The sequence below is a fragment of the Cinclus cinclus genome, chromosome 6, assembly GCF_963662255.1.
Source record: "Cinclus cinclus chromosome 6, bCinCin1.1, whole genome shotgun sequence".
Lineage (NCBI taxonomy): Eukaryota > Metazoa > Chordata > Aves > Passeriformes > Cinclidae > Cinclus > Cinclus cinclus.
The window spans coordinates 11,299,223-11,322,283 of record NC_085051.1 but is presented as its reverse complement, the minus strand read 5'-3'; the positions used below and the strand labels follow the sequence as shown (position 1 = coordinate 11,322,283).

The following is a 23,061-nucleotide window of genomic DNA, read 5'->3' as shown; positions in this document are numbered from 1 at the left end:
CTACCTGACAAGAGAATTTTTTTCATCTTTGATGTCTTGCTGAGGAGAGAAACAAAGGCTTTCTTGGCAGGCTTTCCTAAGCTGTTCTGAAGAAACCATCAGAAAGTCTTGGCACAGGAAATTCTTTCAGAATACCCACAGAACAATGCAAAAGTCTATTTTGATTAACTGCTGTTTGCCTGTTGGAGGTGAGCGCTGGGGACGCACACACATGAAGTCAGTTGAGGGCAAGATGAAGTCATTCTGCTTTTGATACCATGAAAATAAATCAACCTATGTCAGTTCTGTCCTACTTGAAACTTGTGAGGAAATGGGAATTCTTTTCAGTTTGATACTGTGTTGTGTGTCTTCCCCCACTTTTTTTTTTTGTTTGTTTTTGGTTTTTTGGTTTTTTTGTGTGTGTGTGTGTGTGTCCTTCCTCTCTTGGTGCCTGGGCTTCTTTCTCAAGGATGTCTGAGTGCCTTTGAATGGTTCCTTGGCACTTAAAAACAGTTTGTCAAGATTTGGCCCTGTGCCTCTTGGGAAGTTTGGACAGTTGCTGGCCTAGTGGAGAGCAGAGTTCTCTGTGTGATTTCAGTACCCTGATACCTTGTGGATTCACAGAATCATCCTGTTTATTGCAGTAATCATATAATTGCTTCAGTGTATTAATTAATGACACATGGTCTCATTACCAAGTGTCGTGCTGCCCTTTTTACTGAACGTATCTTGGATCTTTAAGGCTTATAGAGGGTAGCAACAATAGTTAAATTTGTGATATTTAGTGTTTTGAAATATGTGTCCTTTGTGTGATGGTTGGTGTGAAGAAGCTCTGGCTTTTCAAGAACTCTCAGTGGGCTCTTGGAAGATGAGAAAGTAGCTGATACTGAAATAATAGGTAAAGATTTTGCAGAAATTTGAGGGGAAAGTATTAGTCTGACTTGGCTTTGAAAGCAAATTTGGTAAGTCAGGAAGGGAAAAAAAATCTTAAAAAACTGTGCAGAGCATGAAAGATTGAGGCTGCAGGAGTCCTTCACATGGCCTTGCAACCACCCAGAGCTCAGAACTGAGTTTGGAGGCAGCAGACAAGGCTGTTTCTCTGTGCATTCCTGGTTTGGAGCAAGGGAGTGGGATGGCACCTGGGAATAGGCACGGCCTTGGCTCTGGACATGTTTAAGTGGCTAGTAAAGCTGAGCAGAGATAAGCTGTATGTGTAGGGGGTGGCTTGGGTTTTTGTTTGGTTTGTTTTTTAAACAAAAAAGCTTCTTCAACTGTTCTGAAATGTTTTCTTTCCCCTCAGAGCTGTAGAGAAAGCTATATTTGGCTTAAATATGCCACAACACATTTTTCTTCATTTTTTTTTAATACAGGCGCATTTGCTGTATCAAAAACTGTGATAGATGAAAGGAACTACAGAAAAATATTCCTTGGTCTCCTTTCTAACTTCTTCATCCTCTTAATCTGGAATACTTTGAGAATGCTTTTTGTATGGCTTATTCATATCTTATATTGATGTTGGTGTTTCAGTTTCATCTCTGACTTTTTTTTGAAGTTAAATGTCAGATGAAAGTTTATGTAAGTATTTGGGGAATATGATTACAGAATTGGAAGGTACAGCTGAAATACTGGCTAACTTTGAAAGTGTTTGGGGCTATGAGGTAACTTTTCTGTGTGCTCTATTGGGCCTTTACACCTTTACATAACAAAGTAACCAGATGGTTAAGCAGAGGCCATGCATTTCAGCAGATCTGTTGCTTTTAACAGGGCTACATGCTGAAAAAAGGTCACAAACGGAAAAATTGGATGGAACGATGGTTTGTGCTAAAACCCAATATTATTTCCTATTATGTAAGTGAAGATTTAAAGGACAAGAAGGGAGACATCATACTGGATGGCAACTGTTGTGTAGAGGTAAAACTGTCTCAAAAAATTATGTATGTCTCTAAAGATCAGAATTAATCTTTTTTTTGTGTGTGGCATTGATTCCTGGTATCTTTTAACAGGGCTTTTTTTACTTCATATGACACCAGTTCATAAACAACCTTTTAATAAAGGCTCTTAGTGCTGGTATTTGTATCCCTGTGATACATAACTGTATAGATGCTGCTTGACTTCATAACTTAGATTTAAGTGTTTGCAAAGCTAATCTTTATTGTTACCCATTCTAGGCCTTGCCTGACAAAGATGGAAAGAAATGCCTTTTTCTCATAAAATGTCTGGATAAAACTTTTGAGATCAGTGCCTCTGATAAAAAGAAGAAGCAGGAATGGATTCAAGGTGAGGTTTCAAAAATACTAGTTGTATGCTAGTGAAAATCAAGGTTAGTGGAATTCTTGCAGCAGTGCTTTGCTCAAATTTGAAATTCTTGGTCTTGTAATTTTCTGATATCTTTGTTTTGGTCACATGGATCTTTAAGGGGTCTGAGGCTCAGGAAGAACTAAGGATCCATATAAGGGAAATCAGTTTTTGTCATGTAGGTGCCTCAATTCAGGCAGTCATAACCAAAATGAAATGGTTATTAATGCTGTTTTTTATATTGTCTACTTCGAGGGATGGGGAAGGGAAGCAACATTCTAAACCATTGCTTTTGTGGTGAAAGGGAAAGCTTGTTAATTTTGGCACTGTAAAATACTGGCTTTGGTTTTACAGTTTTGGTTGAAGTAGTACAGTTTGGTGAGCTGAGGAAAAGCTGGGAATTAGGGCTTGCTTATCTATTTCCATGCTAAAGGTATTCCTCTTGTGAGACCTTCTCAGGTATGTGATGGGTACATCCATCTGCAGAGTGAGGTAGAAGCCCTTGCAAAGCTGTTGTTGCCAATGCCATTGAACAATGTGCAGTAGTTAAATATTTGGAGCTGTGTGCTTTCATTTGCACTTCGCTCTTTACTTGCAGCTTGTGTTTCATTGCACCAAAGTCAGGTGTATGACAAATGATTCAAAAGGAGATTTTTTTTTCATGGTTGCGGTATGTGAATAAAATACCAAAATCATCTGCCACTCCTCAGCTTTACTGTCTTACACTTACTTGCATGAGAAAATATTTATGAGAGCTACTGTCTTACTGGGAGAAAGTTTTCCCTTGGGGTATCTTTTAAGAGTACAGGATTTAAAGTTGGCTCTAGGGAAGATGGATAGCACCGTACTCCTTGGTTAGTCACTGAGTCTAGGTGGTAAGAAATCCTGAAATGTTGGGTTTTTTTCTTTCAGCTGGGCATATAGGTGACTCATATGTCCATAGCTTGTTACAAACCAATATTGGAATTGACCTAATGCAGTGGAATTGCCAGACGTTATCCTTACGGCACGTAGCCAGTGCTCAGAGCTAAGTGTCTTTCACTTCTGGTTTGTGTTGACAGCCAGCCTGATGAGCACTAGGACAACTGACAACAGTGCTTTCTGATTATATTCAAAAATCCCCAACCCAACAGCCGGCACAGCACTGCAGGTCACTTCACAAAGTCTACCCAGAAGGTTCAGCATTCCTCTTCATGGTGTTCTCTCGCTCTCCCCTGCAGCCATCCAGAGCACTGTGAACCTGCTGCGGGCAGGGAGCCCTCCTCCCCACAAAGAAGCGCGCCAGAAACGGAAGGAGCTGCGCCAGAAGCTGCTGGCTGAGCAGGAGGAGCTGGAGAGGCAGATGAAGGAGCTGCAGGCAGCCAACGAGAACAAGCAGAAGGAGCTGGAGACCGTGAGGAAGGTGGGAGTGGGAGCTGCTGCACTTCCAGCCTAGAGCTCAGTCCCTGTGGTTGAGCTGGGCATCTCTGTCATGTTCAGGCACATTGAGCAGACTCCTCCAGAGGAGCTGCACTTGTTTCAGGCCCCTGGACTGAGCAAGGGATTGTCAGGCTGGTGGAAAAGAACCTGCCAGCTCTGTGGATGGTGTCTGGGAGAGACGTCAATTTTCCAGGAGAGACCAATATTTGCAGTTGCTTTTGGGTTTTTTGTTTTCCTTTTCTGTCAGACACATCTGTCAAACTGGGGCTTTCCATGAAGATTTATCCAAGTTTTGTTACGTTATTTGTATGTTTATGGGGACTGTTCTCTTCCCACAGACGTAATTTCTGTAATTCCTATCTTTAAAAAAAGATGTGGCTTTTCTTGCTCTTGAGAGCTTTTATTGTGGACTGTGCCTTGAAAACAGTTTAGAACCCAATATTCAAATTCAAACCCTCCACACTTCCTGCCTCATGTTTTGGCTGCTGAGTCCCTGCTGCTACAGCAATCCAGATCTTCCTTTGTTTACTCTACATGTCTCCTCTACCCCCCCAGATTAATGTAAATTTTTTGCATCTCCATTTAGGACAAGTCTGCATCATTGCTTGAGTTTTTTGTAAATAAAACTCACCAATTTTAGCCCTTAGAAAAAACTTCAGTGATCTTTGCAACTGTAAATATTGTGAGGGCATTAAAGGTTTTGAGTCTAGAAAGCAAACATAATAATAAAAAAACCCCACATTTTTAGAAGTCTTGTCATTATCACAATTTGTGATAAGGAGAAGTTTGTCTTTTTTAAAATTAATCTTGCACTGACAGTCCTGATGTAGGTATTATTCTGTTCGCCTTGAATGGAGTCTGACAGTGGAAAACCATACTTTAATTTTGGCACCTTTAGTCTACCATATGTTTTAAGATTCAGAGTGAAAAATAGACAGTAAATAGCCTATGTTACCTTCTACTGGTAAGTAATGTATCTCTTAACAGAAATCATAAGGTTGGATTTCTGCATTGTTTACTTTTTGGGAAAATATTTAGGGGGGGAAGACAACATGAGAGCCACCCTAAAGGAGCAGTAGGATGTTGACATGCTCCAGGGAGTTTCATAAAAATCACAATGCGTAAACTAAAGAGAGTTGTGGCCAGAAGCATCTCTTGAAGTGGGCTGGATTGAAATGATTTATCAAGGAAAGTATCTTAGGCTCTGACATGAGCTACTGCACATTGCCTAGATGGAACTAGGGGGGAGGTACGTTGTTAGGGGAACTGAAAGTGTTTGATTAGCTAGAAAAATGTTCTTCAAGGAAATGGCTTTGTAAATGCTTCAGGAAACTGGATTGTTCTGGGAAGCTTAGAGGTTGATTTGCTCCTGATGGCAGTGAGGCACCATTTATGCAGCTCTACCAAAGTGCACTCTGGGACTGGTTTGTATTCTGGTAGCTCCTGCAGTAGATATATAGAATATATCAAATGCAAAAGAATAAATGCTTTTGTCTAAAATAGATTTTTTTCCTATTCTTTAATGGAATTTTGACATATGCACATTGAAGAGAGGAAGGTAAGTTTTTCCTTGTATGAGAGCATGCACAAGACATGTGCACCCTTTCTGTTTAAATTTGGGTTCTTGCATGGGCTTTGGAGACTGTGCTAACACCTGTGTGCTCCTGCTGACTCCCCCCTCCAGCACTTGTGACTTTTCCCTGAAGTGCACAGTTCCCAGTAAGCTTACCTGCTAGGAACAGCTTGGTGGATGAAGCAGGCAGTTGCTGATACTGAGTGGACACAGATAATTTTCTTGTTGAGCTCTCTGGCAATGGCTTGGAACCCACCCTTGCCTGTGACTCGGCACGTTCACCCTCCAGCTCAGTACTGGCAATGTTTGTTTAATTTCAGAGCAGGGAAGGAAATCTAGAGGAGATTTCACTTAAATAGGCATCTTGGATTTGACTACAATTACATGCTTTTGAATGTCCTGGCAGAGGAAGAATACTGCTTTTAAAACACTGGCATCATTGAAGCCTTGCAAAGGAGAGCAGTTCTGTGCTGTGTTCTGCAGCATAAACCCAGAAACCCAAGCCTTCTCCTTTACTGCTTCCCATCTATTTTAGACCAGAGAAATACTGCAAGCACATAAAAGAGTGAAAGTTTTAGCTTGGCAGTTTTAATCATTGGGCATCTCATTAGTTCTTCTAGGTTGGTGAGGGAGGGTGGTTTAAATGTGGTACCTTCAGGAGCATGACAGAATCACAGAGAGGTTTGGTTTGGAAGGGGCCTTAAAGAACATCCAGTCCCCCTGTTGTGGGCAGACATACCTTCCACTACACCAGGTTGCTCAAAGGCCCATCCAACCTGGCCTTGAACACTTTCAGGGGTGAGGCATCCACAGCTTCTCTGGACAGCCTGTCCCAGTGTCACCTCCTCTGGGATTGCTCCAACAGGTTCATGTCATCCTTATGTTGTGTCCTGATCTCAGTAAAGGTCTGTGCAAACAATTTCCACAGCCCAGCATGTTAAAAAAGAAGTATCAGATAAGTTTCTTAGGAAGATCTTGTGAAAGAAGGGTTTTGTTTTCAGTACTGGTGAAGTTTAGGCTGGTGCGTGAAAATTTTTAACCTTGTGGGGATTGAAATCCTGACGAAAGGAAAAACACTGTCTTTATTTGTGAAATCAAGATGCAACAAAAGTAAAATAAGATGCAAGAAGGTAGGAAGGTACCAGCACCTGTTGCCCAGGCCTTAGCTAATGCTCCTCCTAATTTCAAGTGGTGATTATGGACCAGGATTTTATTTACCTTACTTGGCAGTTTAGGGGATGTTGGAGGGATGATTCACAGTAGCACAATCACTTATTCTAGTCAAAGTCCATGGCACTTCTGCTTTCCCATGGCAATTCAGTGCTTCTCATTTCTGTTTCTGTATGAACTCAGTGTATGCTGGCATGTTTTCCCTATTGGAAGTCCCATGCAGTCCTGCCTGAAATGTGGTTTGTTATAATAGTTTTCTATCCTGTTGTGGTAGAGAAGTAAATACAGTGATTTCTATCGCAAAGCAGGACTCAGAGGAAGACTTGGAGATGGTCAGGTAATTTCCTTTTCGTTGGTAAATTTAAAATTGTCTTGCAAACATTCAAGATAGAATATTATATTTAAAGGCTGTGAATAGTCTCAGACATTAAAAATCCCAAACTGGTTCCTTGATGCTTTTGAAGGCTTCTTCCATTTTTGTTAAAACCAAAACTTGTTAAATAAGGTTCCATTCCCTCAAAAATTATTTAGTTTTGATAATTTTTCCCCCCCTCTTTTCTTCCCCCTATCTTCACCCTTCTCTTCCAGCAACTGGAAGCAGCAGCTGCTCGTGCTGCTGAGGAGGAGAAGAAAAGACTTCAGACCCAAGTTGAACTACAAGATCGCTTCAGTTTGGAGCTGGAGAGAGAAAAAATGGTGAGTAGTGCACGAGGGGTTTTGCTGCTATTACTCATAGGGAGCCATGTGTTCAGCAAGGGCTTCCCTCAGGCAGCCACTGAAAGGATTCCACAGATTTTGCAGGAGGCTGGAGAACAGAATCTGTGTTGCATTTATTTGAGATGTAGGAGTAAAATATTTTTACTGGTGAATTCAAATACTAAAACAACTTGGCTACAATTTGTACACCATTCAAAATTTAAATATTATTGGAAAATAGGGGAAAATTAGACTGAAGGATAAATGCAGACTGAAGTTCTCCTTGCAGTTTTCAGAGATGGAGAACCTGAGGCCATCACCTGCTGTATGAATAAGCAAAATGAATCAGGCATAATCAAAATGCATTTTGTGAGTTCCTAGAACTATTGCTTTTTTATGCTGTGTGTTCTTTTACAATTAGACATGTACGCAAATATAAAAGATAAAGAAATACTGTTGCTTTACAATCCTGTTACTATTCAGTGACACTGAGGATTCTCCAGAGAACTGGTTTTCAGTCTTCAAGGGCTTTGTCAGGTTGTTCTGTTGGGGAAAAGAAGTAGGAAAAGTGATGTGATGGGACATCTCGGAACATTAATGCACACAGTGCTGCTTTATGGGCTGAGATGAATTCCTGAATACAATCCCTTTCTGGGTCACTGGGATTTGGGTCAGCTAAGGGGAGCAGGCTGCAGAGCAATGGGGCAGGGCATACCAACCTCCTTTGCTGTTTTCCAACCCTTTATCCATCCCGTGCCATCATCCAGAGACAGAAGTGTGTCAGATACACTGCTGCCACGGGAGGAGTGAAAACAGTGCCATTAAAGCAGCCTGACTTTCATGTCTGGCCTCTCTACAACCTTTTTCTTCCTTCAATGATGTATCTGTAAACTAAGCAACAAGATCAAGCTGACTGAAATTAGGTTTGAACCCCTGTAGAAATCCTGTGCTGCAGGAAGTAGGTCAATATAAGTAGCCTGTGTTGTTATTTATTTTTTAAATGCTCTTAGTTCCACATCTGCAGATCTAGCCTCACTTTTACCAGTTCTCCTCAGCAGTCAGCAGGAAAAGGTTTGTCTCTGAAAACATGGCCAGAAAGAAACTTTGGCAATTCCTATAAAAACTGGAAACCTGAGTTGAATGGTAGCTCATGTGTCCTAAATTTATGCTGCTTAGGTAAGACAAAAAATGGAAGAGCAGGTTGCTCAGAAATCATCTGAACTGGAACAATATTTACAAAGAGTACGTGAACTGGAAGAGATGTATAAACAGCTACAGGAAGCATTGGAGGATGAGAAACAGGCACGTCAAGATGAAGAGACTGTGAGGAAACTTCAGGCCAGGTATGGCTTTCACCAGGTAGAAAAGTGTTTCAGTTCCCCCTGCAAATATTGAGTACCTGTGCCCTGCTACTAATAACTGTTTGCCTCTGGGAATGGGGATCTACCTTCAAGTCCAAACACGGGACAGATTTTATTTTTCCTTAAGATACGAAGGCTGAAGCTGCTGTTTATGATTTTAAAAATATGTCTGATTAGCCTTTAGCAGAGGGCAAGCTCAGAAGTTTGGAAGAGCAGGTGTAGTTATTTTTCCATCAGGTGTTGTGCATGTCAGCATGTGAAAAGCTGAGATAACTCTGTAAAGGCTTTTCAGCTGTTCATATTGTAAAGCAATAACTGTAAAACTCACTTTCTTCTGTATTTTATCACAGGTTTACAATGTTAAAGGGTTAAATTTCCTTTTACAGGGGCTTTGTGGAGTGTGGGATTTTTTTGTTCATATACTCAGTCCTCCTAAGACAATGAAGATAACTTATGCATGCCTGTTTCTTCTGGGTCTCTGTGTTGTGTATTTGCATTATTGACTCCATTTTCTGAATAGCCCTTTGTAGCAGTCAGACTGCTTGTACTGCTGGCATGACACTGAAGGCAAGGCAGAAAACAATAACTTTTCCCCTGCTTCCCAAGCTTTTTTAAAAACCAGTGTTCTCTTTTTCTTAAAAAAAGCAAAGCAAAGAAAAAATTAATTAATTTGGCTTCCCTGCCTGGGTACAATTTATGTTAAAGTGCAGTTAACATCACAATCCCCATTGCAGATTGCTGGAAGAGGAGACAGCAAAGAGAGCTGAACTGGAAAAATGGCATTTGCAGCAGCAACAGACCATTCAGATGACAGAAGCAGAGAAGCAAGAGCTGGAAAACCAGAGAATGATGAAGGAGCAGGCTCTTCAAGTGGCCATGGAGCAACTGAAACAACTTGAATTGGAAAGGAAGGAGGCCCTTGAGCAGTATGAGGTAAGCTATTCTGGTCATCAACCTGTCATCATTATCCATAGATTGAATTTGAAGTTCTTCAATATTATGCCTCTTTAGGAGTTAGCATGGCACAAAAGTTATAATAAGAGGTAGAATAGTTGGGTTAGATGTTTTTTTTTTTGGGGGGGGGGGGGGGGTGGTTCTAGCTTTTACTCAGTTTCTAGACCAGTAGATACATTTGAAGAGGAAGATCTGTTTCAGACACACCTCTGAAACTCTTTTATTTATTTTTGTCACAATTTGCATGCAGGCCAGCTCATTCACATCCTGAAATACTCTGTGTATATTTGTCTTCTGCTGCAGACTCACTTCTTGTGCAGTCCCACTGCTGCCATAACTAGGTGCATTTTGCTTCTGAGTTAGTAATTTTTGCAGTGTTGTGATGATGTCATGGCACAGTATTGTCTTCTACAGATGAAAAGTCAATGTGTTACTGTAGGCACCCACTCCTCAAAAACTTATTTAAGCACTGAATGGAAGTCAGGGGTAGGTGGAATTGGCTCAGATTCTCAATGTGCCAGGCCTGCTCTCTGCCCTGCTGGTTTTGGGGAAGGTCAGTAACTGTTCATGGAAGAAATAAGAGGCAGAACCCAGCAAGTAGAATGGCTGAAGTACTGCATGCTTTCCAGGGCTAGAGAGGTATTGATCCTGCATTTGTTTAGGTCAGGAAAGGAAGCCTGGCTGGGTTTGTGTTTAACAGGGGAGGGTGTTTATGGGGTGAACTCTGAAGGACAAGCCAGGGAGCTGTCTTGCCTGGCACAGAACCCAAATGCTGCCCTCACTGCAAGCAAGGGCCCAGCTGGGGTGGTTGTGGCTACTTGACTTCCCAGGGTAGTGTTATATCTCACACCATCACAAGATTGCTTCTGGCTAGTACTTGTCTCTTTCTTAGGTGACATCTCAGGCCTTTTGTATGGGAAGCATAATTTACTACTCCAGAGCAATTGCTGAATACAACAGACATATAAAACCACCAAAAAAGATTCCACAAAACAATTATTTTAGAAATAATTAAACATTCTAGCCTTCCATTTGGAATTGCCCAAAAGACCAGTCTAGGCTGAAGAACAAAGACTAGCTCCATTACACAGCTACAGAATCTTGTAAAACCTTATTATTTTGGGATTCTGGTTTGAAAACTCTTTTTTTTTGGGGGGGGGAGGTGGGGGGGTGGTAGTGACTAAATTGCTTAGGATGGTTCCACACTAAACAGAGGGCTGGGGTTCTGGCTTTTGGTTTAAAAGGTGTATCTTTTTATACAAACAGAGTAAGCTGTCCTTGTTTTCAAGCGGGCTCTGTCTTATTTCAGGAGGTTAAGAAGAAGCTGGAAATGGCAGCTAACAACACCAAGAGTTGGAAAGATAAAGTAGCTCATCATGAGGGATTGATTCGACTAATAGAGCCAGGTGAGTTATCAACTGAATGTTGATATGTATATATCAAAAATATGTATTTATTCTGTCTCATGTACTTACATCACCTAGTGACTTTTTGCCTTTTCCTGTAGTTTACTGGTTTCATAGCAGCCTATGAATATCACCCTTTGTGAGAGCTGCTGATGGGAACTTCCAAGTCTTTACCTCTATTAGCCCTACTATAATGATTTTATTATCATAATTGTATGTTTCTTTTATGTTTAAAGCAAATCAAGGATCAGCCTGAATGCTGCATTGCAGGTGTGTGATGTCCCTGTTAGAACTGCCTGTCTCAGATATTGCCCTCTGTGTTCCAGGCTCCAAGAATCCTCACTTAATCACAAACTGGGGCCCAGCAGCCTTCACTGAAGCTGAACTGGAGGAAAGACAAAGGAGCTGGAAAGGGAAGAAAGCCACTTCTGAGTGAGGGTGGCAGCTGACACATGGTCCAGAACAGGAGCCCACCTCCCCTCGTTCTGCTTTGCACAGAGCAGCCTCTTGCTTCCAAGGTTTAGTTTGCTCAGCAGGTTGGACCTTTCTCTTCATGAAATGCTGTTTACCATGCTGGAGGGTCTGCTCAGAGCTCAGCCATTGCAGTGGATGGTGTCTGACAGGACGTGCTGTTTTCCCTCACTTGCCCAAGACTTTGCAACTGAAAATTTGTATTGAAATGTAGCTTGTGACAGAGTTGTTCCTATACTAGCCTGTAACAATCAGACAGCAGCTAACCAGTCAGGCAGCATCATTTCCATTCCAGAAAGTAAGGGAGGCAGTTGTTCTGCTGGTTCAGTTTAGTATAATGTCAACCCAGGACAAATCAGTCCTGCAGGTCATGTCCAGCTCTGAGATGGAGCGTTACCTTTTCTTCCTGCTTTTATTTCTGCTCTGTCCCTCTGTTGCATCTGTTGCTCTCTGCAGAGTGCTTTGTGCTCAGACATATGCCCTTGGCAAGGGGGGGCTGGCATCAGTGGGTGCCTGCTGCCTGCTTGGATTTGGTGTCCCATTTCCCTCTCTTTGCAGGAATCCAAATAAAAGAACTGGAGATAGGACTGTAGAAAGCACTGGTGTAAGACATTTGGAAAAAGTTGTGCAAGATTGGTTTTGTACTGTCTCATACTTGAGAACTGCTAAATAAAGCCTTGAGAGTTCTCTTCATAGTTTAAAAGATGAAATTTTGGCTCAAAGATTTCTGAAGCAGATGAATGAAAGGTGGTAGCACACAGGGCAAATATCCTCTGTCAAGGCTGTGTTTGTGCAAGAAATCTGATTATAACATCCCACCATTTTTAGATGTAGCACTTTTGTCTTACTTTTAATTGGAGGCCAGATTAAAAAGAAAATGTAAGAACTTTTTTAAAAAAATAAAAATTAAGAATGTGTAGTGATACGGCTTTAGAAAAAAAAAAGTAATTTCTGGTAATAAAAAAAACTTCAGTCTTTCTAGTACCAAGGCTTTCCAAAGAACCTGCTGTTGTGCCTTACCATTCTCTCCTGGGACAAAGCCAGTTATTTCTGTTTCTGTAGGGAAAAGGAACAAGCCTCTGACTTTGCTTTGCAGACCTCCCACATCAGCATTGCTCAGTAAAACAGGATTCCTGCCAACTTGTACAGACATTTTGAGACGCCCCCCTCAAGGAGCAGGTACCCACTGGTGTGGCTTGTGAGCAGCTTTGACTGTACCCCAGCCACCCATCACTCACCTGCTTGTTAGTTCAGCTACATGTTAAATTATTGGTAGTAAATAAGAAGTGGATTTTTCAGGAGGATAAGCAGTGCCTTGGTGTGCAGCACTGTGCTACTTGGGTCTTGGAAGAGCAGAAGCTGTACAGAAGTGGTGTCCAGATTTGGAAGTCATAAATAGCATTTTATTTGCCTATTAACTAAGACTCACTCAAATACTGAATCTTCTCGGACATTTATTATCTAGTTCTATTTTTATACTAATTGAAATCTTTAATGTTTCAGTAAATGGTGTGCTGATTAGAATGGCAGGAAAATCCAGGATCTTCCTATTTATACTTACTGTACAGGAAAACAGTAGTTCCTTAAACTTGATAACAAGGCATTTTTAAAATTGATCACGTTTACAGAAGCAATGTGAATAAAAAATCCAACCACCTGTGATAGAATTACTAATGTACACAAAGTTAAACTTCGCTAAAGGAGCTGGAACAGTATTTATAACTACCAGACATTTTATGTGGAGAGCAGAAGGGGTGTTGCAGCTAAACTTGTTTAATTTTTCTAACAGTCTTTATTTTGGACAGTGTTTTTTTTAAGAGCACCAAATGATGCATGTTTTCATATTTTTTATTGTTCTTTAGAAATGGCTGTTTAATAAAGTAATATAAAGTCATTTACATTTTGGAATTGACGGATGTCTTATTGCCTGGGTTTCTTCTGGCCTCGTAGAGTTCAAAATCCAGTGCCTGTTGTGTGGAAGTAGTTTAATGGTCATATGGATGGCATGTTAAAGCCATAATAAAGGCAGTGGTGACATGATAACACAAATAGACTTTGTTTTAGCAGCACTCCTCTCTTAAATGTTCATATTCAGTACTCCTTGCTGCAGCCAGGGGCAAGGGCAGGGCAGGCTCAGCAGGGAGCTGTGGGGACAGACACACAGCAGCCCCTCACAACGTGTCAGCCCTGTCTGTCTGGGGTCAGCTTTTGCTCAGGGGCAGAAGAGGAAATGAGACAAGGTTCCTTTTAGCTTCTTAGTCCCTGCTTACTCTGACAAAGTAAGAAAACTTTGTGTGAAGCTTTGCTCAGTAAAGCTGGGGAGGGAGTGGTTGGTTTAAAAATTAAACCATTTGCATGCTGAGCAAAAATACCACTTGAGAATGATCCCTTTAGTGTGACACTGAGCAGCATCCAAAGGGAGCGCAGAGCAATGAGTCACCACCGGTCATGGATCACGGAGCCTGGAAATCTGGAAATCTGCATCCCGGTGTGCCATCATTTCCGGGGAAAGGATGGGGGTTTCTGCTCTGCGGTTCCACAAACAAATGAGCCTGCTCACGGTGCAGCTATCCCCACTGAACTGTGGGATTAGGGATGCCACTGCTCTGCCCAAGAAGCCCTAACTCCACCTTAGGCTTACACAGAGGCCAGGCAAAAGCTGTGGCTGCTGTTCCTGAACTTTTGGCAGATGCTCTGGAGGGTTCAATGTACTCGTTTTGTCTGCCAGATTGAGATTTCATTTACCTGCTGCTGCTGGAACAGTCCTGCAAACCACAACCCCAGTACTGTGCTGTTCCCCCTAAAAACAGGATGGGGTTTGGTTTGGATTTTTGTTCTTCTTTTTATTTTATTCAGTGACCATTTTAATGGAGCCGATTCATGAGCCGTGCTCACTGGATCACACGTTCCCGAATTGTAACAGGCTGGCTTCCAGCAGTCCATGTTACTCCTGTTTCACTGTCCTGCACGAGCAGCCACAAAAGCAAAGCCTCTGTGGGAGAAAGGAACAGTGTCTTAGGACAGAATCTGTGTCCTGGGGCAGGTGGGGGACCCCAACCCCGAAAGAAGCACCTGCTTGACTCTGTTAATAGCAGGGGGATTGGAAACAGGTGGTCATTAGTGTCCCTTCCAACCCAAGCCAGCCTGTGATCCTGTGGCTCAGTCATGCAGGACACCTCGAACAGGAGCTGCACCATCCCTCTCAGTAAAAGTGAACGGAAAATAACTGCTCTGATTTTTATCTCAAATATGTGAAGCACTTACGTAAACAATTTTTGAGCAAACCGGTGCAGGGCCAGCAAAGGGGGTATGATATCCACAAGGGCTTTCAGCTGCTTCGGGGCGAGAGGTCATTATTAGCTCCCAGAGGAAAGGGTGCTGAAGGGCAGCAGGTGTGCCGTACACTTGTCCTCTCAGAGAACGGCGAATTCCTTTAACACTTATTTTTTAGGGGCTTTCCGAGTCTGCTGTTACTTGCTGGTTACTCGATAATTGTGTCTCTCTGTGCCTTTGTGGTTTGGTTTTTTTTTGGTTTTTTTTTTTTTTTTTTTTTTGTGTGTGTTTGGTTGGTTGGTTTTTTTTGAGTTTGTTTTTTTAACAAATCTTTTCGGGTCACTCCGCCGGGACGCGGAGCTGGGGACCGGGAGGCAGGAACGGGACCCGGGGCTGCCGCATCGCTGGGCTCCGGCTGCCACCTCGTGGTGACCCAGCCCGGCGTCCTGCGGTGTTCCCGGCCTCTGGAGGTGTCCCGGGACAGCTTCCCTGCCGCTCCTTCCCCTCGCAGCAGGACCCTGTGGGCTGTCACCTCCCTGCCGCAGGAGCCCGTGCGGTTCCTCTGCTAGCTCAGCATGCCCACATCCCAGAAAAAAAAAAGATGTTGTTGGTTTTTTTTGTTTGGTTGTTTTGGTTTTTTTTTTGTTACCACGGGCCTGTGAGCTACTTCAGCCGTATTTTCGGAACAAACCCCGGCGCACCGCAGCAGGACGACGTGTGCAGTGGGATACAGCATCCCGCAATCTCGCATCTGCAGGCGCAGCTCGGGCTGCCCGTGCGGCTTTCCTAAGGGCTGTAAAGCAGAACAAGAAGTGTGTGAGGGAGGTTAGTTCCTTGCAAACAGCCTTTTCCCAGGTGCGGTGTGCACGGCCCGAGGCTGCAAGGAGCGAGGACGTGCTCAGCATCACGTACTCCCCTTTTGGGAGAGGGACTCCCGTTCATTCCTTCGAGCCGCAAACGGGGCGGGCTTGTGAGAGGAGAGGATGTCAGCCCGTGGTCCAGGACTAATGCGGTCCTGAAGGCCAAAATAAAACAGAAACAGAAATTTGGTGACACTTCGTGAACTTAGAGACTACCACGGCTTCCACAAGTTTACCCTCACTGTGAACTACCTGGAAATGCCAGGATTCAAAAGTGCAGAAAAGCACTGTTTTATGAACTGACTTCCTGGGTATGTCAAAAGTACCATCCTTCAAAAAAAGGGAAAGGCCAGTGGTTGTTCTAACACATAAGATAGAACAATGTTTGGCAAATGTAGCTGCGTCTCACCTGCAGAAGAAATTGGAATGGTATGATGCAAAACAGTTAAATTAGAAACATCCCAAAAAGCCTTGAGGGAGATTAAATGAGGCACTTTTTAACACCTATGTGCACAACATCCAAAACCACTTGACAAGAGCCTCTCTCCTGCCTTCTTTCTCGTATTTTAGTTTAATTGACAGAGGAAATGCAAAAGGATATGAGCTGCAGGGCCAGAGGAAAGCCCAGGGCAGACCAGTCCGAATGTTGACAAAAAGAAAAAAAAAAAGAAAAAAAGAAATCACGATCTCCAGCACAAATGCACTCACTTTCCCCCACCAACCATTACTTTAAATTCCTTGATGAACTAAGCCACAAAAATATAACCCTTTCTACCCTGCTCAGCATGCTCATAGCTCACATCACTCTTCTGCCTACCAAAAGAGCTTGACCTAGCAGGAGCTTTACGCACAGTTGTTAACATAATTGCTAATTAATGAGCTGCTTGCCGTGGCTGCAGCACACAAAATGCTTTAACAGGACCCAGGCCTAACAATGTCCCTGTGCAAATACTCACCTGCTGTCATCCTTGTTACATTATTTCTGAGCACACTTTGGTATCTCAGATGGGATTAAAAAGTCAGGCATAGACATGAGACAAAGCAGTTTGGGGTTGGTGTTGACACAAATTAGCTGTTTCAATGCTTAGACCAGCATGGGGATTTCTCACTCTGAAGAGGTTTGTGCAGCTCAGCCGTGACTCAAGGTGCAAGTTCTGGGGAAATGAAGGTTCTCTGGGGTGCTGGTTCCTCAGTCCTGACTAAATATGAAGAAACCCTACAAAACTAACCACACCTAAAATACTTACTTATGGTCGGACTTTGCTTAGACATTTTCAGAAAGCCTCTGTCACCCTGGGGTTGAATTTTTGCATCTGGAGCAGTGTAAGGTTGTGTTCTGTGAGCCATTTCCTTTGACAGTGATGCTTTGGGCCATTTTACTCTCTCCAAGCTATGAAGTCAACCACCACATCTCTCTGTGAGGGAGGACCATGTCCCATTTTTCAGTCAGGCTTTTGTCCCTGCCAGAAAGAGCCGTGTGCCCATGGGCTGCTTATTCCCAGGCAGAAGGTAGGAAATGATGGGAGGAGGGTACAGCCTGCTCTCACTCAGGCTGCCGCCAAAAGCTGAGTGGTGTGCCACTGCTCCCTGTGGGGATGGAGGTAGCACCGTCTGCGTCTGCTGGTTTGCTTTAGTATGGATATTGACCGCGTGTGAGGGCTGCACGATGTCCACGTGCTCTGCTGGCCCACGGAGCTTCCTGTGGAGATGGCTTGTCCAAAATAACCAACAGCCCAAACCTGGTCTCACAGCACAGCTGCACACGGCCCCCGTGGCAAAAGGAAGTCGCCTGCCCGTGCTCCAGCACACTCTCCTCACTGTCACCATTACAGATGGCAAGAGCCAAGCTTACAGCTGCTCTCAGTCTCCCTCCAGCCAGCAAATCCTTCCCGCCAGCAGGAGAAAACCCAGAGCGTGTATCCCTGAAATCACACTGCAAGGAACGGCGCAGGCATGGGTCGTGGTACGAGACCCAGCCTGTCAGAGGGAAGGGGACAAGGAAACGCCACCGGGTGCTGGACAGCCGTGCTGGGCCAGGCTGCTCAGCAGCAGCAGAGCCGTGGGGACAGAGCCGGGGACAGAGCCGGGGACAGAGCCGGGTCCAGCCCGGCACAGCTCGAAGGCAGCTCCGTGCCTGTGGCTGCCAGCACACTGGAAGCGCTGTGTGCTGCAGGCTGGCACACAGAGCGCTCCCGGATGAGTGCTGAGCCCGGGGCAGCCTGTGCCGCGCCCGGGGAGCGTCTGCTGAGCCCGCACCATCTCCAGGAGAGCGGAGCTGCACAACCGCCCGCCGCTCTTCCAGTTTTCCATTCTTTTCTCATTTTCATCTCGCCCCTCCTGACGAGCCCCAAGTCCCTACGTGCCGAAGTAGGGTGAGAAGACTGACACGATTTTTCCAAAGCCCCCGGCGAGCCGTGGGACCCGCAGCCCAGGGCTCCGCCAGCTCCTGCCCCGGCAGGCCGGCCAGGCAGCGGCAGCTGCTCCCTCAGAGACGGGGAGAACAATAAGGAATACCAGATCTGCCGCAGGAATGCGGGAGATACCGTGGCGGGGGGCCCTGAGAGTCTGGGCAGCATTTGCTCACGGCTTGGCCGCAGCCCAAGGGATGCCACTCAGGCCGCGCTGTCGCCGGCCGCGGTGGTGGGGGATGAGAGGAGGATGAGCGGGGGATGAGCAGGGGATGCGAGGGGTGATGATGCGCAGGGGATGCGCAGGAATGCACGGGGCATGAGCCGGGGATGCACGGGGGGATGCACAAGGGGGATGCACGGGGGGGATGCACGGGGGGGATGCACGGGGGGGATGCACGGGGGGATGCACGGGGGGGATGCACAAGGGGGATGCACAAGGGGGATGCACGGGGGGGATGCACAAGGGGGATGCACAAGGGGGATGCACGGGGGGATGCACAGGGGGATGCACGGGGGGGATGCACGGGGGGGATGCACGGGGGGGATGCACAAGGGGGATGCACGGGGGGATGCACAAGGGGGATGCACGGGGGGATGCACAGGGGGATGCACGGGGGGGATGCACGGGGGGGATGCACAAGGGGGATGCACGGGGGGGATGCACGGGGGGGATGCACGGGGGGATGCACGGGGGGCATGCACAAGGGGGATGCACAAGGGGCATGCACGGGGGGATGCACGGGGGGGATGCACAAGGGGGATGCACAAGGGGGATGCACGGGGGGGATGCACAAGGGGGATGCACAAGGGGGATGCACAAGGGGGATGCACGGGGGGATGCGCGGCCCCCCCCGGGCGCCGGACAGCAGATGGCAGCCGGACACCGCCGCACGGCCCCGGAGAGCCCGGGGAGCACGGCCCTGCTCGGCAGGCTGCTAATGAATCACATCTGCGGGTCCCGCCCGGGGAGGCAGCGCCGGGGATGCGCGGGGGTTTCACCGGAGCCGGTCCCACGCTCCGAGCCGCGTCACTCGTGTACGTGCGGCACCGCACTGCTGCTGCTTCGCCACAAACACACACCCAGCAGCAGCCAAAACCTCTGCCGGGGGCTGCGCTGGCCTCCAGAGAAAGGAGGGAGAGGAGCAGACCGAGGCTGTCAGCACAGCTGGGTATCACACCCCGGGGCTTCAGCCCCGCTCCCTCCCCTGGGCACGCTGCTCACCCTGGGCTGCTGGGGTCACTGAAACGAGGGTCTGCACCCGCCGCTGCCAAGGCCTGACACGCCAATTAGAGAGTCATTACTCTGTTGAGTAACATTTTCCCTCAATGACTTTGGAACTTTAACCCAATTTTGAAATGTAGGGGAGGCTAAGTTGGATTACCTTAGCTCAACTGCTTGTGTCATTAAGCCCCCGAGAAGTGGGACCGGAGGGTTTTTTCCTCCAGAAAACTTTTGTTGGCTCACAAAATCCTTGGTTTTTTTTCTTAGCTCAGACATCAAGAGGGGGAATTTTCAAGTTCCAAAAATAAATCAGAGACACCATGATGCCTGCAGGGTATTTGTTTCTCCATAGGAACGTGAACCTGGTGGTTTAGTTTAAGGGAGGCTAAGCTAACTCTCACATTTTCTACATTCCTCTTTTTCCTGATAGATCGAGATCGACAGGTTTGAGCTGTTGTTTTAATGAAAACCTACTACTCCTGAGAGGGTTTCCTGTTTTAGAAAGATGATATTCCAGAGCTACAAAATTCCAAACAATTTGACTTGCTATCACCTTTGTCAGGTCCCTTAACCTCCTTGTGCCTCTGCTGGGCATCGGTGAAAGGTGGGCGATGTTTGCCCATTAAAAAAACCACACAGACATCTGCAAAACAGTAAAATGTCCCTAAAAAGAGGACTCTTCAAGTAATACCTAGAACCTGTGTCCACCAGGTGCAAATCAGAGACTGCTAAATGAGGCCTGGAAAGCACCACTTTTACTAGGGCACCACCAGAGCTCCCTGACACCAGCCCCTGCCAGCCCTGCAGTGTCACCTCCGGCTCCTCCACCTCCATTCCTGATCCCTGGCAGCCAGAAAACCTCCTCGGAGCTCTTGGGTAACAACCACGAATTGAAGCAGCCTTTAACCTTTAATTAACTGCAGTTAAATCACCACATGGCTACTAACCCCAAAGCTTCATGGAAATTAGGCCAGCACTCCAGCCAAGCCCTCTTTTGTCACCTCTCAGTCAAACTGCTGAATCAATCCTAGGTAGGTTTTCCCCTCCCTTTTGTGTGTGGAGCCCTGACAACATCCTGAGGTAAATCTAAATGTGACCAACCTCAACAATGCATCTCTGGAGAATTTTCAGGGCTGAAGACCTGCATCTCAGAGCATATTTGGGGGTAGGTGCAAAAAATGCCTTGTTGAAGGTTCAAGTATTTATTTTAAAGTCACAAGTACAACAGGACTCCCTGAATAAATTTTTGGTCCAGGAAACTGAACTTCAGCTCCCAGTTTTGATAATTCTGAAATCCAAAATATTTTCTTTGCTGGTTTTTTTCCTTCCTTGACTTTTAGAGGCAATTAGGATTTTCCAACTGTTCTAACAATTTAGAAACTCTAATATGTAAAAACACTTTCTTGTGTTACAAAAGTTTCTCCAAATTGTAAAATGCATTACAAAGAGGAGGGAGCCAGCCCCATGTACACTGTTTGGGCTGCTCTTCTGGCAGAAAATGACCACTGGCAACATTCTAGGCATGGAAAAAGGACTTATCACCCAGATCCTTCAAACAGTCAAAACCGCCTTAGCTGGGCAAACCGGCCCTGATTTCTCAGAGCTAATCCCTGGAGGTACAGGTCTGCTGACGTCAAGCCTGATGTGGTTATTGCAGGGCTCACAGCCCTTCAAACATTCTGTCTGCAAGCCCCAGCCCAGCCCACTGCACAGAGCAGCTCTTCAAAAGCTTCTGATAGGGATGGCTGGGACATGGGAATGGGCTCTCGACACCTCCCCGCTCACCTGCTCCAACTGTGAAGCCAAGGGTTTTCTTTGAAATTCACACTTCAGGAATCCAGTTGCAATCCTGTTGCTCTCCTGCTTTACTCAGAAGTCCTCCTGGAACTTTGCTGCTTCCTGTCTGAGCTCCTCTTTTAAAGCCAGCTTTTCTGCCTGCTATCCAAAAGAAGCCTATAAAAAGGGAGAGGACAGCAAAGCTCAGGAAAGCACTAATCTGGCATGTAGGAGTTCACAGGTGCAACAGGAAGGAATGCACATTCCTATTGGGAAAATGGGAAAAGCATTTATGATTTTCAAATCTAGACTCTGACTTGTTATTTCTCTCTGGCTATTATTTTTGAAAGACTTGAGGATTCCTTTTATCAGGAATGTTTCCTGAAAAGTTCTTGCAGAAAGAGCTTGGGATTTTTGTGTTGTTTTTGGGGCTTTTTTGTTTTTTTTTTAACCCCTTTGCATTTCAGGTGCATACATGAAGCACTTTATAAGCCGCTCCCTGAGCACTGCTCAAGGGCAGGAGTAATTGGGATTTTGGGGGATGCTGAGACTTATGAGCTTGCTGGAGAAGCTGGAACAGAGCCAGCAGCTGTGATGAACCAGCCCTGTGCCGGTGGTGGGATGGCACATCCCTGCCCCACAGAGCTGCCAGGGAGCTGCTTCCTTCTGGATGCAGAGCTGCACGTGTGCTCATTTTCTGCTTCCCCCTGTTCTGCAGTGCAGACATCCCTGGGGGTCCCAAAATTGCAGGACAAAAAACTCATCCTTCCTTCTGGCCTGGGTCCTGCACAGACATGTGTGCACGCTTAGTACTGAACATGTGAGTAGCAGCACTGATCTCCATGGAGCAATCCACATGCTTGAGCCTCTGCACATTTGTGAGTGGGGGAGAGGAGGACACTGGGTTCTCTGGTTGCCTGTTTTACATACCACTCCTGGAGATCCCACCCAAAAGAGAGAGCACAGCAGGATGGTGTTGAGCTATACAGCTATTTTTATTTCTATCTCTCGTGGCCTTGCTGAGACCTGCTATGAATTATCTGGGATATCACACCCCAGACGAGTCCAAGCAACAGGTCTTGCTGCAGACTGTCTGTGTTTAGAGGGGTGATTTAGTTACTGCTTTCCCCCCACCCCGTCTTCTTCCTTATTCCCATTAGTGACACGTTGGCTGCAGAGAAAACTTATTCATGCTCTAGAAATGTAATATTTACTCAAAACAATTTTTATTTGGCTTGGCTTCTTCCCAGTGCCATAAAGTGATAGCCAACCCCAAGTGCTTACATAGACAACATGTGCATCTGAGTCATATTTATGATCCCCGTTATAAAAAGCACACAACCTTGTTGTTTGGTGCAATAGGATGGGACTGAAGGCATCAGCACGTCTTGAGCATAGCCTGTCTCTGGAATCTGCAGAAATCTACCATGCTCCAAATTTAGAACTTGTGGGTGGAAGCTCGGTCAGGAGCCAACTTTTTAAACCATTACATCACAGGAATTGAGGGCTTCGTGCCAAGGATCCAAGGAAATTAATAAAGAGCAGAGGCTGTCCAGCTGTTTGAATTTAAAGTCATGGCAGAGAGGTAATTATTAATAAATACGGCTTTATTCGGAACGTCGTAATCTCGCCTCTCAAATTGAACATATCCCCTCTCCTTACTGCAGTTCACTGTTCTGTTAGAACCTGCAAAGGCAATAGGAAGGAATTAGCTTCTCTTAAGAGGGAGGCCCAGGGAAGCCGGGATCCTTCTGGACAGATGATGTGTCTCCAGCTGAGCAGCGCTCCGAGCGCGTGTGCCGGGGCATCGCCGCTTCCCCGGCTGCAGGAGGGGGCTGGAACGTGGCGTGCATGCTGCCAGCTAAAACACACGAGGTCTCCAGTGGACAGGGATCAAAGCCATAGACAGCTAATTTGAAGAGAAATTCAATTTGTTTGACCTCCCTGCTGTGGGGCAGCCAGCGCGAGCTCGAATGTCACAGCCTCCAGGGAGCTGATGGTAAAGCAAGGGGCCGCTTACCAAGAGGCACAGAGTGACCTGAGCAACCTTCCATCCTGTTTGGGATGCACTGTGTGTGCCCACAGCCCCGGCAGGGCTTGGCCCTGGGTGCAGGGTGTGGCTGGGGCTTGGGGAAGGGCCGTGCTGGTGCTGGGAGGGGATCACTGCCCCGTGCCCCCACGGACTGTGGAGCCCA

At 45.8% G+C, this 23,061-nt stretch overlaps 1 protein-coding gene across 2 annotated transcripts in view; it reads left to right on the top strand.

Annotated features, from left to right (window-relative positions):
- Positions 1-13,230, top strand: part of SWAP70 (switching B cell complex subunit SWAP70) — a 35,098-nt gene extending 21,868 nt beyond the window's left edge. For both annotated transcript variants that reach the window (XM_062494287.1, XM_062494286.1), the window contains 8 exons: positions 1,744-1,890; positions 2,148-2,256; positions 3,495-3,676; positions 7,025-7,132; positions 8,309-8,475; positions 9,228-9,426; positions 10,757-10,853; positions 11,180-13,230. In XM_062494287.1, coding sequence (XP_062350271.1) covers positions 1,744-1,890; positions 2,148-2,256; positions 3,495-3,676; positions 7,025-7,132; positions 8,309-8,475; positions 9,228-9,426; positions 10,757-10,853; positions 11,180-11,289 — 1,119 coding nt within the window. In that variant the 3' untranslated portion in view covers positions 11,290-13,230. The remainder of the gene's footprint in view (positions 1-1,743; positions 1,891-2,147; positions 2,257-3,494; positions 3,677-7,024; positions 7,133-8,308; positions 8,476-9,227; positions 9,427-10,756; positions 10,854-11,179) is intronic.
- Positions 13,231-23,061: the final 9,831 nt, after the last annotated feature.